The sequence below is a fragment of the Tachypleus tridentatus genome, chromosome 10, assembly GCF_004210375.1.
Source record: "Tachypleus tridentatus isolate NWPU-2018 chromosome 10, ASM421037v1, whole genome shotgun sequence".
NCBI lineage: Eukaryota > Metazoa > Arthropoda > Merostomata > Xiphosura > Limulidae > Tachypleus > Tachypleus tridentatus.
Window position 1 is genome coordinate 120,137,765 of NC_134834.1, and position 14,080 is coordinate 120,151,844.

Sequence of the window (14,080 nt, forward strand, 5' to 3'; positions counted from 1 at the left end):
TAATGTTTTTTTCTTTTGCACATTTCCTGTCCAACATGTAGAATAATTTTGGTTTCAAGATTAAAAATACTTTTATGCATCAGACAATATTTAGATTTCACATACAAAATCTTTATAATGTTCAGATAGTTTTATCAAATGCTTCTTTTATTTATCTGTTATTTTTACTAATGAATTTCTATACAGGTCTCGTGACCACCATAATAAATTACAAAATAAATATAAATTGTTTGTTTTGTTCTAATTTGATAACATGACACAAAAACTTAAATATTTAGACTAAATAACTTACATCTTGTAATGTTGTACACTTGTATATATTTATTGCCAGGCATGGTTAGTGTGCTCGACTCTAATCTGAGGGTTTTGGGTTTGAAACCCCATCACATCAAACATTTTTGCCATTTTAGCAATGGGGACATTAAAAGGTGATGGTCAGTCTCACTATTCATTGGTAAAAGAGTAGCCCAACAGTTGGTGGTCAATGGTGATGACTAACTGTCTTCCTTCTAGTCTTAAACTGTTAAGTTAAGGATGGCTAGTGCAGATAGCCCTCATGTGGCTTTGTGCAAAATTCCAAAACAAACAAAAAAACGTATATTTTTATTGTATTGTTCTTTTAGCTGTACCTGGCTAACAGGAGAGAAGATACAATGAAGAGGCACACATGCACTCTTGTTACTATATTCAATAATATTAGACTGACCTGTAGTCTTTAAAGTGAAGTAAAGCAAACAATTATCTCTTCTAGTTACGAACTTTGAACTCTGTTGCTGCTTGACACAGGTTACTAAGCCTTTTAAAATTTCTCACATGGAGTATATGAAGTGAAATAATTTTTAGGTTTTAATATATACACTTGAAATAACCAAAAAACCATAAATTATGATATTGGTACCACAGAATTACCCTATAATTTATCAAACTTAGTATCTAAGTTGCATTTTGGTTTAAGAATGGAAATTTCAAGCATATTAAAGACACAACCTACCTGTCTGAAATTTTAAGTCAAAAGAACTTGATGGTCTTCTAACACACTGCTGTGGCTTAGAAGACCATTAGGTGGACATTCTGAGCTTTCAGTTGGTTATTCGTATCTCGTATATTGAAGTAAGTATATTTAAAGGATCATTTATAAAAATGTAAAGAGGTAAACACGGGCCACCATGTTTGATTCAACACATGAGACGTCTCAGGTAAACACAGGCAACCATGTTTAATTCAGTACATAAAACATCTCAGGTAAACACAGGCTGCCATGTTTGATTCAATACATAACACGTCTCAGGTAAACACAGGCCACCATCTCTGATTCAGTACATAAGACACTTCAAGTAAACAGAGGCCACCATACCCAAGAAGGTCCAGGTGACATGCCTGCCTCATAAATCAGCTGATTTAAACAGCATTAATGGTACATGAAAGTTTGTTGTTCACCATTGATTTTACACCCTGATTTAAACACCATTAATGGTACATGGAAAAGTTTGTTGTTCACCACTGAGTTTACACCCTGACTTAAAGAACATTCTGTGGTACATGAAGAAAAAAAAGCAAACAAACTTTACACTGTGATTTAAACAGCATAGCAACGTACAGGCTTGCAAATATTCAAGATAGTAGTGCTAACTATCTAATGAGAAGATGAATTCTGTCTCATATCTTGAATTTTCACCTAAACTTAATGTGGAATACCTGGAGGCTTCATTTAGTGAAGTCTCTTTATAACCTGTATATAGTGTTTTGTATGTTTGTACCTATTACATCTGTGTGAATTGTTTAAATGTTTAATTTCATTATTTACTTTAATGCTTCCCCCCCATTCTATACACAATTTTTGGGTTTTATTAAAGTAGAATTCTCACTAATTAATAATTGTGGATCTAGAAGCATCTCGAGATATTTTATTCTTTATTAGTGGAAACTTGTATTTTAATTCCTATTACTAGAAAACGTAATCTAGTTTAGTGCTATAATGAATATTAGAAATGTTATACGCTGTTTGTTTCACTGTAATTTTCGTGTTTTAATTTGAATGGTAGAAAACATTTCATGTTTGTTAAATTGTATATTTTAAGGTGAAAATCTTGGCAAAAAACCTATCATTGAAGAACACAAGAAGGAACTTTTGGAAAAGGTAAAATATGGAAATAAGAGTAGACATTAATTCCCAAGCTTTTGGTTAAAGTCTGGGTGTTCTCTCTGCTGTTATATCTGTATATATAAAGCTTAGGGTTAGAGTATCGGTGTAGTGTGTCTTGTTCATCCTGCATGTATAGCCATGGGTTAGAGTATCAGTGTAGTGTGTCTTGTTCACCCTGCATGTATAGCCATGGGTTAGAGTATTGGTGTAGTGTGTCTTGTTCACCCTGTATGTAAAGCCTTGGGTTAGAGTATGGGTGTAGTGTGTCTTGTTCACCCTGTATGAAAAGCCTTGGGTTAGAGTATAGGTGTAGTGTGTCTTGTTCACCCTGTATGTAAAGCCTTGGGTTAGAGTATTGGTGTAGTGTGTCTTGTTCACCCTGTATGAAAAGCCTTGGGTTAGAGTATTGGTGTAGTGTGTCTTGTTCACCCTGTATGTAAAGCCTTGGGTTAGAGTATTGGTGTAGTGTGTCTTGTTCACCCTGTATGTAAAGCCATGGGTTAGAGTATTGGTGTAGTGTGTCTTGTTCACCCTGTATGAAAAGCCTTGGGTTAGAGTATTGGTGTAGTGTGTCTTGTTCACCCTGTATGAAAAGCCTTGGGTTAGAGTATTGGTGTAGTGTGTCTTGTTCACCCTGTATGAAAAGCCTTGGGTTAGAGTATAGGTGTAGTGTGTCTTGTTCACCCTGTATGTAAAGCCATGGGTTAGAGTATTGGTGTAGTGTGTCTTGTTCACCCTGTATGTAAAGCCTTGGGTTAGAGTATGGGTACAGTGTGTCTTGTTCACCCTGTATGAAAAGCCTTGGGTTAGAGTATTGGTGTAGTGTGTCTTGTTCACCCTGTATGTAAAGCCATGGGTTAGAGTATTGGTGTAGTGTGTCTTGTTCACCCTGTATGTAAAGCCATGGGTTAGAGTATGGGTACAGTGTGTCTTGTTCACCCTGTATGTAAAGCCATGGGTTAGAGTATTGGTGTAGTGTGTCTTGTTCACCCTGTATGTAAAGCCATGGGTTAGAGTATTGGTGTAGTGTGTCTTGTTCACCCTGTATGTAAAGCCATGGGTTAGAGTATTGGTGTAGTGTGTCTTGTTCACCCTGTATGTAAAGCCATGGGTTAGAGTATGGGTACAGTGTGTCTTGTTCACCCTGTATGTAAAGCCATGGGTTAGAGTATGGGTACAGTGTGTCTTGTTCACCCTGTATGTAAAGCCATGGGTTAGAGTATAGGTGTAGTGTGTCTTGTTCAACCCTGTATGTAAAGCCATGGGTTAGAGTATGGGTACAGTGTGTCTTGTTCACCCTGTATGTAAAGCCATGGGTTAGAGTATGGGTACAGTGTGTCTTGTTCACCCTGTATGTAAAGCCTTGGGTTAGAGTATAGGTGTAGTGTGTCTTGTTCACCCTGTATGTAAAGCCTTGGGTTAGAGTATTGGTGTAGTGTGTCTTGTTCACCCTGCATGTAAAGCCATGGGTTAGAGTATTGGTGTAGTGTGTCTTGTTCAACCTGTATGTAAAGCCATGGGTTAGAGTATGGGTACAGTGTGTCTTGTTCACCCTGTATGTAAAGCCTTGGGTTAGAGTATTGGTGTAGTGTGTCTTGTTCACCCTGTATGTAAAGCCATGGGTTAGAGTATGGGTACAGTGTGTCTTGTTCAACCTGTATGTAAAGCCTTGGGTTAGAGTATTGGTGTAGTGTGTCTTGTTCACCCTGTATGTAAAGCCATGGGTTAGAGTATGGGTACAGTGTGTCTTGTTCACCCTGTATGTAAAGCCATGGGTTAGAGTATTGGTGTAGTGTGTCTTGTTCACCCTGTATGTAAAGCCATGGGTTAGAGTATAGGTGTAGTGTGTCTTGTTCAACCTGTATGAAAAGCCTTGGGTTAGAGTATTGGTGTAGTGTGTCTTGTTCACCTGTATGTAAAGCCATGGGTTAGAGTATTGGTGTAGTGTGTCTTGTTCACCCTGCATGTAAAGCCTTGGGTTAGAGTATTGGTGTAGTGTGTCTTGTTCACCCTGCATGTAAAGCCATGGGTTAGAGTATTGGTGTAGTGTGTCTTGTTCACCCTGCATGTATAGCCATGGGTTAGAGTATTGGTGTAGTGTGTCTTGTTCAACCTGTATGTAAAGCCTTGAGTTAGAGTATGGGTGCAGTGTGTCTTGTTCACCCTGTATGTAAAGCCTTGGGTTAGAGTATTGGTGTAGTGTGTCTTGTTCACCCTGTATGTAAAGCCTTGGGTTAGAGTATAGGTACAGTGTGTCTTGTTCACCCTGTATGTAAAGCCTTGAGTTAGAGTATGGGTACAGTGTGTCTTGTTCACCCTGTATGTAAAGCCACCGGGTTAGAGTATTGGTGTAGTGTGTCTTGTTCACCCTGTATGTAAAGCCTTGGGTTAGAGTATAGGTACAGTGTGTCTTGTTCACCCTGCATGTAAAGCCACGGGTTAGAGTATTGGTGTAGTGTGTCTTGTTCACCCTGTATGTAAAGCCTTGGGTTAGAGTATAGGTGTAGTGTGTCTTGTTCACCCTGTATGTAAAGCCATGGGTTAGAGTATTGGTGTAGTGTGTCTTGTTCACCCTGTATGTAAAGCCTTGGGTTAGAGTATGGGTACAGTGTGTCTTGTTCACCCTGTATGTAAAGCCTTGGGTTAGAGTATAGGTGCAGTGTGTCTTGTTCACCCTGTATATAATAGCTGTGGTTAAAGTCAGGCTGTACTGTGTGTTTTTTCAGTCTGTATATAATAGCTGTGGTTAAAGTTTGGCTGTACTGTGTTTTTTAATTTGTATACAATAGCTGTGGTTAAAGTCAGGATGTACTGTGTGTTTTTAGTTTGAATGTAATAGCTGTGGTTCCAAGTCTGGCTGTGCTATCTGTTTTTAATCTGTATATAATAACTGTGCTTAAAGTCAGGCTGCACTATCTGTTTATCAACCTGTATGTAATAGCTGTGGTTAAAGTCTGGCTGTACTGTATGTTTTTTTTGTCTGCATATAATAGCTGTAGTTAAAGTCTGGCTGTACTGTGTGTTTTAGTCTGTATATAATAGCTGTGGTTAAAGCCTGGCTTACTGTGTGTTTTAGTCTGTATATAATAGCTGTGGTTAAAGTCTGGCTGTACTGTGTGTTTTTTAGTTTGAATGCAATAGCTGTGGTTAAAGTCAGGATGTACTGTGTGTTTATCAACCTGTATGTAATAGCTGTGGTTAAAGTCAGGCTGTACTGTGTATTCTTTAGTCTGTATGTAGTAGCTGTGGTTAGTCCATGTACTGTGTGTTTTAGTCTGTATGTAATAGCTGTGGTTAAAGTCAGGCTGTACTATGTGTTTTAGTCTGTATGTAATAACTGCACTTAAAGTCAGGCTGCACTATCTGTTTATCAACCTGTATGTAATAGCTGTGGTTAAAGTCAGGGTTTACTGTGTGTTTTTAGTCTGTATATAATAGCTGTGGTTAAAGTCTGGCTGTACTGTGTGTTTTTTTAGTTTGAATGCAATAGCTGTGGTTAAAGTCAGGATGTACTGTGTGTTTATCAACCTGTATGTAATAGCTGTGGTTAAAGTCAGGCTGTACTGTGTATTCTTTAGTCTGTATGTAGTAGCTGTGGTTAGTCTGGCTGTACTGTGTGTTTTTAGTCTGTATGTAATAGCTGTGGTTAAAGTCAGGCTGTACTATGTGTTTATCAACCTGTATGTAATAGCTGTGGTTCAAGTCTGGCTGTACTGTATGTTTTTTAGTCTGTATATAATAGCTGTGTTTAAAGTGGCTGTACTGTGTTTTTAATCTGTATGTAGTAGCTGTGGTTAAAGTCACGCTGTACTGTGTTTTTAGTCTGTATGTAGTAGCTGTGGTTAAAGTCAGGCTGTACTATGTGTTTTAGTCTGTATGTAATAACTGCACTTAAAGTCAGGCTGCACTATCTGTTTATCAACCTGTATGTAATAGCTGTGGTTAAAGTCAGGGTTTACTGTGTGTTTTAGTCTGTATATAATAGCTGTGGTTAAAGTCTGGCTGTACTGTGTGTTTTTAGTTTGAATGCAATAGCTGTGGTTAAAGTCAGGATGTACTGTGTGTTTATCAACCTGTATGTAATAGCTGTGGTTAAAGTCAGGTTGTACTGTGTATTCTTTAGTCTGTATGTAGTAGCTGTGGTTAGTCTGGCTGTACTGTGTGTTTTAGTCTGTATGTAATAGCTGTGGTTAAAGTCAGGCTGTACTATGTGTTTTAGTCTGTATGTAATAACTGCACTTAAAGTCAGGCTGCACTATCTGTTTATCAACCTGTATGTAATAGCTGTGGTTCAAGTCTGGCTGTACTGTATGTTTTTTAGTCTGTATATAATAGCTGTGTTTAAAGTGGCTGTACTGTGTTTTAATCTGTATGTAGTAGCTGTGGTTAAAGTCAATGCTGTACTGTGTTTTAGTCTGTATGTAGTAGCTGTGGTTAAAGTCTGGCTGTACTGTGTGTTTTTAGTCTGTATGTAATGCCTTATGTTAAAAAGTGATAATTAATGTGATAACATTCCATTGTTATACTGTAACAGACAGACATGCGTATGTATGAGAAGACATTCTGATAAGATAAATATTTGTATTTTATGATCATATATAATCAATATATTGGGTATTCACCATTATATGATCTAAAAATAAGCCAGATAGAACAAAGTGTTTTTAAATTTTTGATGTCTTTGTATTACATTATAAACAAGCAGTAGTGGACATTTTATAGTTGGAAGAGTTTCAGAGTCTTCGGAAGGAATTTGACGATGCTAGTCAGATGTTTGACATGTTTGCTGATGCCTATACACCTTCAACACTCCGGGTGCGTTTAGAGTCGCAACTCTACAGGCAGAAGAAGAATCAGATAAAGTGGCTGAGATGTTTTTATCTAGTAAGGACAGGACTTACTGCACACTAGCATGTTTATTGTATTGTTTATACATTTAAACATTGCTGTTAAGGTTTAATCTACAATAAATATTAAAAAAATACCCAAACACATACACATCAATGTTTGAATATTATGATTATATCTAAAGTTACACAAAGATAAAGCTTATCTTAAATTAATGTAGGAAACGTGTGGGAAGGAGGGTTTTCTGGGGTAAGTTGCTATCTTGCTTCTTTTGAAAGTTTGATACACTTGGCACATCCAAGGTGAGATTGTTTATTTTAATATGTTAAACCTATCACTATGGGTTGCAAGTCAGAGGCCATGTCATATTGTTTGTTGACATACATTCAAAATATTAACGAACTTCTATTTTATGAATTTATCTCAATAAGTTTTGTGTCAAATTGTAGATTATAATTCATGTTTTATATATTTATTTAAATATTAAAAACACATATTTAAACGTTGATTTCTCTGTGACACATGGTGTGTTGAACGTAGCACTAGTTTAAATTACATGTTTGTGATGTCAATATACAAAGTATTTAGTTTTATATGAATTAGAATACAAAATAAAATCCTCCTATATTTTCTATTTGCTAAGATATCACTCAGCTCATATACTGAATGAAACAAAGTGGCTCCTGTCAGCTCTTTCCATTTTTAGATATAAATTAATCACATACACTTGTGTATAGACATGTGAATAACCAACTGAAAGCTTAGAATGTTCCATTCTGACTTTCTCAGCCATTTTCATGGGTTAGGATGCCCTCTTGTTATTTTGAAACAACATTTCAAAGAGATAGATAATTTATAATTTGTTTGGTTTTATGTGTGTGTGTGTGTACATGTATAGAACTTTAAGAACAAATTCATTTCACATTCTCCACGTGTGAAATTTCTTAAGGCTTAGGAAGCTATAAAAAAGTACAAAGGTCATAACTAGAAGAAAGAATTGTTTGTATCACTTCTTTATTTACTGTTCTACATTTTAAGAAAAATGAGTTAAGTACCTTATTTCTAAATAGTAATAATCTATATACACACATTATATATATAATAATTGAAATATCACTGTATATTACTTAATACTAGGTCCATTAAATTGGACAACTTCTCACATTCAGCATGTTATTGCCATACACCACTTGAATGCTTCAGTAACATTTTGCCTTTTTTGAATATGTAAAACATTATATGCTTTATGTGTTCCTCTGGCACTTCCAAAATAATTGTGACTTCTAAAATAAATAAAACTAGTAAAGAAATGAACTGGCTTACACGTAATGCTTTTAAGTCATCTGATATATCTGATATCACTTTGAGAACAGCTTCATTTAGTCAGGAAATGTGTGTTTAGACTCATCTTATGGGATAACAATAGAAGTATCAACCCAACCTGGAAATTTCATGAAAATAGATGTTCTTGTTCTTTCTGGCAGTATGTTTAGAATAAAGATTAAAGATACGTACAAGAAATCAGTTTAACACTGGCCCAGAGTTGTTTTATTAATGCTCTGATATATTATTTTTGTAGGGGCCCTCACAACAGAAGAGTTCCTTAAAAGATTTACAGAACTAAAAATAGTAAGTAACCACAATTGATTTATAAAATATTTCTCTTAAACTAACTTCTATTCTGTTTGTATAGTCATTATAAGTAAACAAATTACTGTGATTGTTCTGTTTATGTAATCATTATAAATAAATAAATTACCGTTATCCTTCTGTTTGTGTAGTTGTTAAAACTGAAGTTACTGTGTGATCCTTCTGTTTGTGTAATCATAATAACTTTATAAACAGTTCTGTGATTCTTTGGTTTGTATAAGTATACTGACTTATGTCAGTAGGTTTCTTTGCTTGCTTTATGACCCTTGACTCAAAGTTTTGTTAATGAAAACTTGTGTTGTCATGTTACATATCAACTGACATTCTTTCTGTTAGATCTGTTTCTTCTCAGAGTTATGTATGACAAGACTTTATTCAGTGTGTGTAGCTTTACACAGAATCTGGGTAAATATGTTAATATTGAAGGTTCAGATTACACTTACACAGAATCTGGGTAAATATGTTAATATTGAAGGTTCAGATTGCACTTCCACAGAATCTGGGTAAATATGTTAATATTGAAGGTTCAGATTACACTTACACAGAATCTGGGTAAATATGTTAATATTGAAGGTTCAGATTACACTTCCACAGAATCTGGGTAAATATGTTAATATTGAAGGTTCAGATTACACTTACACAGAATCTGGGTAAATATGTTAATATTGAAGGTTCAGATTACACTTCCACAGAATCTGGGTAAATATGTTAATATTGAAGGTGCAGATTACACTTACACAGAATCTGGGTAAATATGTTAAAATATTGAAGGTGCAGATTACACTTACACAGAATCTGGGTAAATATGTTAATATTGAAGGTGCAGATTACACTTACACAGAATCTGGGTAAATATGTTAATATTGAAGGTTTAGATTACACTTACACAGAATCTGGGTAAATATGTTAATATTGAAAGTTCAGATTACACTTACACATATTCTGGGTAAATATGTTAATATTGAAGGTGCAGATTACACTACTCTTCCAGATGTGTAGTTATTTAAAACAAATAATATACAAGATTTGTGTATGAAGTTTATAGTGAAAGAGTGATTAGTTAGTGGTGTCAAGTTGTCATCTCATTATTTTACATAATGCTAGGTAAAACAGGAATGAGTGTTGTAGCACAGTAATAAACTTGACATTTGTTTTCATAAGCAGAAATGTTTAGTTTTCAAGAAATATGATGCACGTAACATTGGCTATCTGAAATTCAAATCTTAACATGACAGGTTTTATGGTGGACTGTACCCCATGATTGCTAGCTACTACTTTCCAGAATGTTACAGATTTCAGTTTTCACTTCCTTCATTATTGAAGATAGACTTTAACACTAAGCCAGAACTTCTATTTCCTTATAAGGTTAAAAATCCATGTATTATGACTTTCTGTTGAAGGTTCCAATTTTAAGTGGTTTTACAGATAGAAATTTATATGGTGACAAACACAAACACACACCATCCTTTGAAGTTACAGAACAAACATCAGGATGGATTCAAACCTATGATCAAGTAACTGTGAACAAAACTACTGCAGTAGTTCAAACCACCTCTGTGGTAAGTATAAGGTGTTTTTATAGCTAGTTCAAACGTTCATATTGATACATTAATACATCTGTCAACTTGATTTAAAATCTTTCTTATGGTTATTTTAAAAACAAATTTTTCCAGCTTGCTCACCAGCGAAGATCTAAAGAGGAGAGACTTCAGCCAGTTACTGGAACTGCAGAAAGCTGGAATTTAGAAGTGGTACCAAAGTTCTTACTCCATTAATGAAGGCTGTTACACGAGAAAACAGAATGATGGAAAAGTTAAGCCAATGGCCACATGACAGTCTCTCCATCATTTAAGATTTTTCTACTTGTGATTTTTGTTATATATTCAGCTGGTACCTTGAACACAAGCTGAGAAAAAGTAGGCATGTTCTAGTTCTTTCATATCTGTTTTGGTAAAAAAATTTAGTTTGTCTTTCAGTAATATTACAACTCTTCAGGTTGTGGGTTTGATTTTCAGGTATTTAAAAGTTACTACTATCATAGTTCAGGAAAAATGGAATTTAAAATATCTACAGAATAAACACCAGACACTATACACTAATTGACACCTTGAAGATTTATTACCTTCCTTATTATAAGCACTTTCACTTAGTTGTACAACTTTTAAATAAATGCTGAGAGCAAGTTTCTACTAAAGATTCTGTACCATTAAAACTGTGAGAAACTAAAGTAAGAACAGATTTAAACAAGGATTCAGCCAGTGTAACTAACCTTTCAAAAGGACTTCTAGTGTGTCTTGTTAAGGATAACTGGTTCTCCACTCCTTTATAGCATGACTTCTAGTGTGTCTTGTTACAGATAACTGGTTCTCCACTCCTTTATAGCATGACTTCTAGTGTGTCTTGTTAAGGATAACTGGTTCTCCACTCCTTTATAGCATGACTTCTAGTGTGTCTTGTTAAGGATAACTGGTTCTCCACTCCTTTATAGCATGACTTCTAGTGTGTCTTGTTAAGGATAACTGGTTCTCCACTCCTTTATAGCATGACTTCTAGTGTGTCTTGTTAAGGATAACTGGTTCTCCACCCTTTATAGCATGACTTCTAGTGTGTCTTCTTACAGATAACTGGTTCTCCACCCTTTATAGCATGACTTATAGTGTGTCTTGTTAAGGATAACTGGTTCTCCACTCCTTTATAGCATGACTTCTAGTGTGTCTTGTTACAGATAACTGGTTCTCCACTCCTTTATAGCATGACTTCTAGTGTGTCTTGTTAAGGATAACTGGTTCTCCACTCCTTTATAGCATGACTTCTAGTGTGTCTTGTTAAGGATAACTGGTTCTCCACTCCTTTATAGCATGACTTCTAGTGTGTCTTGTTAAGGATAACTGGTTCTCCACTCCTTTATAGCATGACTTCTAGTGTGTCTTGTTAAGGATAACTGGTTCTTCTTTCCTCTTTATGTCCCCCAGTGGTACAGCACTAGAAACTTAGTTTTGATAGTCATGGTGGACAGAGCACAGACAGCCCATTCTGCAGCTCTGTGCTTAATTGTAAATAAACTCTAGCATGACTTGTTTCATTTCTTTACACATCTTTAATGCTCTGAACAATTTCGTGTGTTTATAAACTACTTGGGTCATACTTGATGTACTGAGTGAAAATCAGTTTTACAAATAAGTTTAGTTTACTGAAGATTGTTAGATTTGTACACTTTTCAATTAAAACATTCTTGAATTTTTCCAAAACTGAGCTACAATTGTTTGGAAACCTCAATTTACAAAAGTCATTATACTGAGATAACTGTTACCTTAATAGTGTGAGAAATTAGTCCTTATACCAAGATAACTGTTACCTTAATAGTGTATCATGTGAGAAATCAGTCCTTATACCAAGATAACTGTTACCTTAATAGTGTGAGAAATTTGTCTACTTGGAAAGCTTTCATGTAATCATGTTTACACTGTTTCTTATGGTTGTTGTTCCAACCCTACATTATCCATAGCCTTGAACTGTGGAAGGGCAGTCCAGTGCAAAATATTTATCACCAACTATATTTCTTGAATATTTACTTTATGAATTGTTCTTCAATAACCTGACAATTTTTTTCACACTTGAGTGCACCCTAAAGTGTGCAACCTTTCTTTCACCATCAGTAATTATAATTTGACTTTTATAAAATCTGCTTAATTAATAACTTCTAGTGCAGATTGTGTACAAACTGAGAATATTTTATGTATGAAACCAAAACAATATTTTAAACTACTCAAAGTTCCACATTTGATCTCCCTAACTTAACATTTTTATCTATATTATAGATTTTCCAATAGTTTATCAGTATGGTCAGATATCGGCCACTTATAATTATACAAAATCAGTTCAGCTGTAGAATTTTCATAAGAAAAGAAAAGATGACCTTTAACCTGGAATGTGAGACTAGACCCTACTACATCCAGGTAAACTTGCAAATATTTAAATTTTTTGAGAAACACCCCTTTCTTTTTTAAATTAAGCATAAAAATAAATTCTTGTAACCTGAAAAATGTAGGAAATTATCTGTTAAATGCAGCATTAAGTAAACCCTTAACTGAATGGTTGTGTCTATTTGGAATAAACAGATGCCAGCACAAGAAACATTTAACAAAAATCACTATCGTGTAAAATATTCTTAATTTTCTGGATGTAAAAACTTAAAGATACTCACAGCTTTAACACACTGTAAGAGAGTTTTGTTTTCACATAATTTATTTATCATAACATATTGAAAAGTACATTTCTTTAATTACGTAGCTTGGTTTTGCGTTTAACAGAGCGTTAGGTTATGGTCCCAGAAAATAAGAATTAATACATACATTACGGTTCACTTACTATATTATGTAGTCCCGGGTTAGAAAATTTTTGTCATTGTTGTTACGTGCCAATTATTTTACCTGTAGATTAGAGAGATCCATTTCAACAGAAGCATCTATATACTGTAAACCATCCTTTGTTACATTTTTTCCACGGTTCGGATTCCTAGAATGTGGAAACCTTTTGTGAGAACAGCAGCTGTGGCTTCACAAAGTAGGAGTCTGCTCAAATTCACCTTCTTCACTTCACCTATTGGAACAAAAACAAGTTTTTATCATGAGGCTTCACATCTTACTGTGATGCAGTCTGAAAGGAACTGCTTGTATTCTGCCTCTCACTAATAATAATTTATGATGACAAAACTCACCTGTTTGCCTATCCTTCTCTACACAGTAGCAGTTATCGTAGAACTCTGTAAATGTTGTTGCTAACTCATACAGGTAGTCGCACAGTGTGTGCAAACAAAGATCTTCCAGAATCTCGCATATCACTTCTGGAAACCTCAATATAGCTTTCCCTAGTTTCCATTCCTTAGGATGATCCAGGTGGATTTTGGTTTCCTTAATGGCATTCTGCAAGACTTCAGGATCAATATTGGCTGTTCGAGCTATCGACCTAAGAAAAAAACAAGTTCCTTACTAAAATAATATATTAGACCCAGAAGCAATTTCCAGTTCTGTTTTATATGTTTAGGTTATCTCAGTTTCTGAAAAACTTTAAAATACTAAAAGGTAAGGTGTCTAACTATATTAAATAGTGGATGTACATCTCAATCAGTTGGTAATTTTCTTTTGTACTATTATCCAATGATAAAAAATTGAAGCAAGCCAGACTGCAAAGATTTCTAACACACACACTTAACCTGGAGTGGGTTTGGTAAATACCTATTTTTAGGCATACTCTAAGCAAGTGGCAGATTTAAGGTTGTGTGGGCCCGACATCCCATGCAATTTTACATAGAATAAATTTATCAATGGGTCCCCATTCAGACCATGGGCCCTGAAGCTCAGCCCCCTCTATCCCCATAGCCAGAGCTATAAAGTGTTTTTTTCCTGTATTGATTTATTTAGTTATCATGGGTAATGGCCC

General features: G+C 35.1%; 2 protein-coding genes across 6 annotated transcripts in view; one reads left to right on the forward strand and one right to left on the reverse strand.

The window, feature by feature from the left end:
- LOC143230195 (vacuolar protein sorting-associated protein 37A-like) overlaps positions 1-11,889 on the forward strand; it is a 35,645-nt gene extending 23,756 nt beyond the window's left edge. The window contains exons 9-12 of one of the 3 annotated variants that reach the window (XM_076463328.1): positions 2,079-2,137; positions 6,866-7,027; positions 8,571-8,620; positions 10,315-11,889. In XM_076463328.1, the coding sequence (XP_076319443.1) occupies positions 2,079-2,137; positions 6,866-7,027; positions 8,571-8,615 (266 nt within the window). In that variant the 3' untranslated portion in view covers positions 8,616-8,620; positions 10,315-11,889. The remainder of the gene's footprint in view (positions 1-2,078; positions 2,138-6,865; positions 7,028-8,570; positions 8,621-10,314) is intronic. The other 2 variants (XM_076463329.1, XM_076463330.1) reach the window with 2 other exon arrangements.
- Positions 11,890-12,868: 979 nt separating this feature from the next.
- The window catches only part of ArgRS (arginine--tRNA ligase-like protein), a 28,925-nt gene continuing 27,713 nt past the window's right edge, over positions 12,869-14,080 (reverse strand). For all 3 annotated transcript variants that reach the window (XM_076463322.1, XM_076463324.1, XM_076463323.1), the window contains 2 exons: positions 13,359-13,606; positions 12,869-13,240 (listed from right to left, as the gene is read on the reverse strand). In XM_076463322.1, the coding sequence (XP_076319437.1) occupies positions 13,131-13,240; positions 13,359-13,606 (358 nt within the window). In that variant the 3' untranslated portion in view covers positions 12,869-13,130. The remainder of the gene's footprint in view (positions 13,241-13,358; positions 13,607-14,080) is intronic.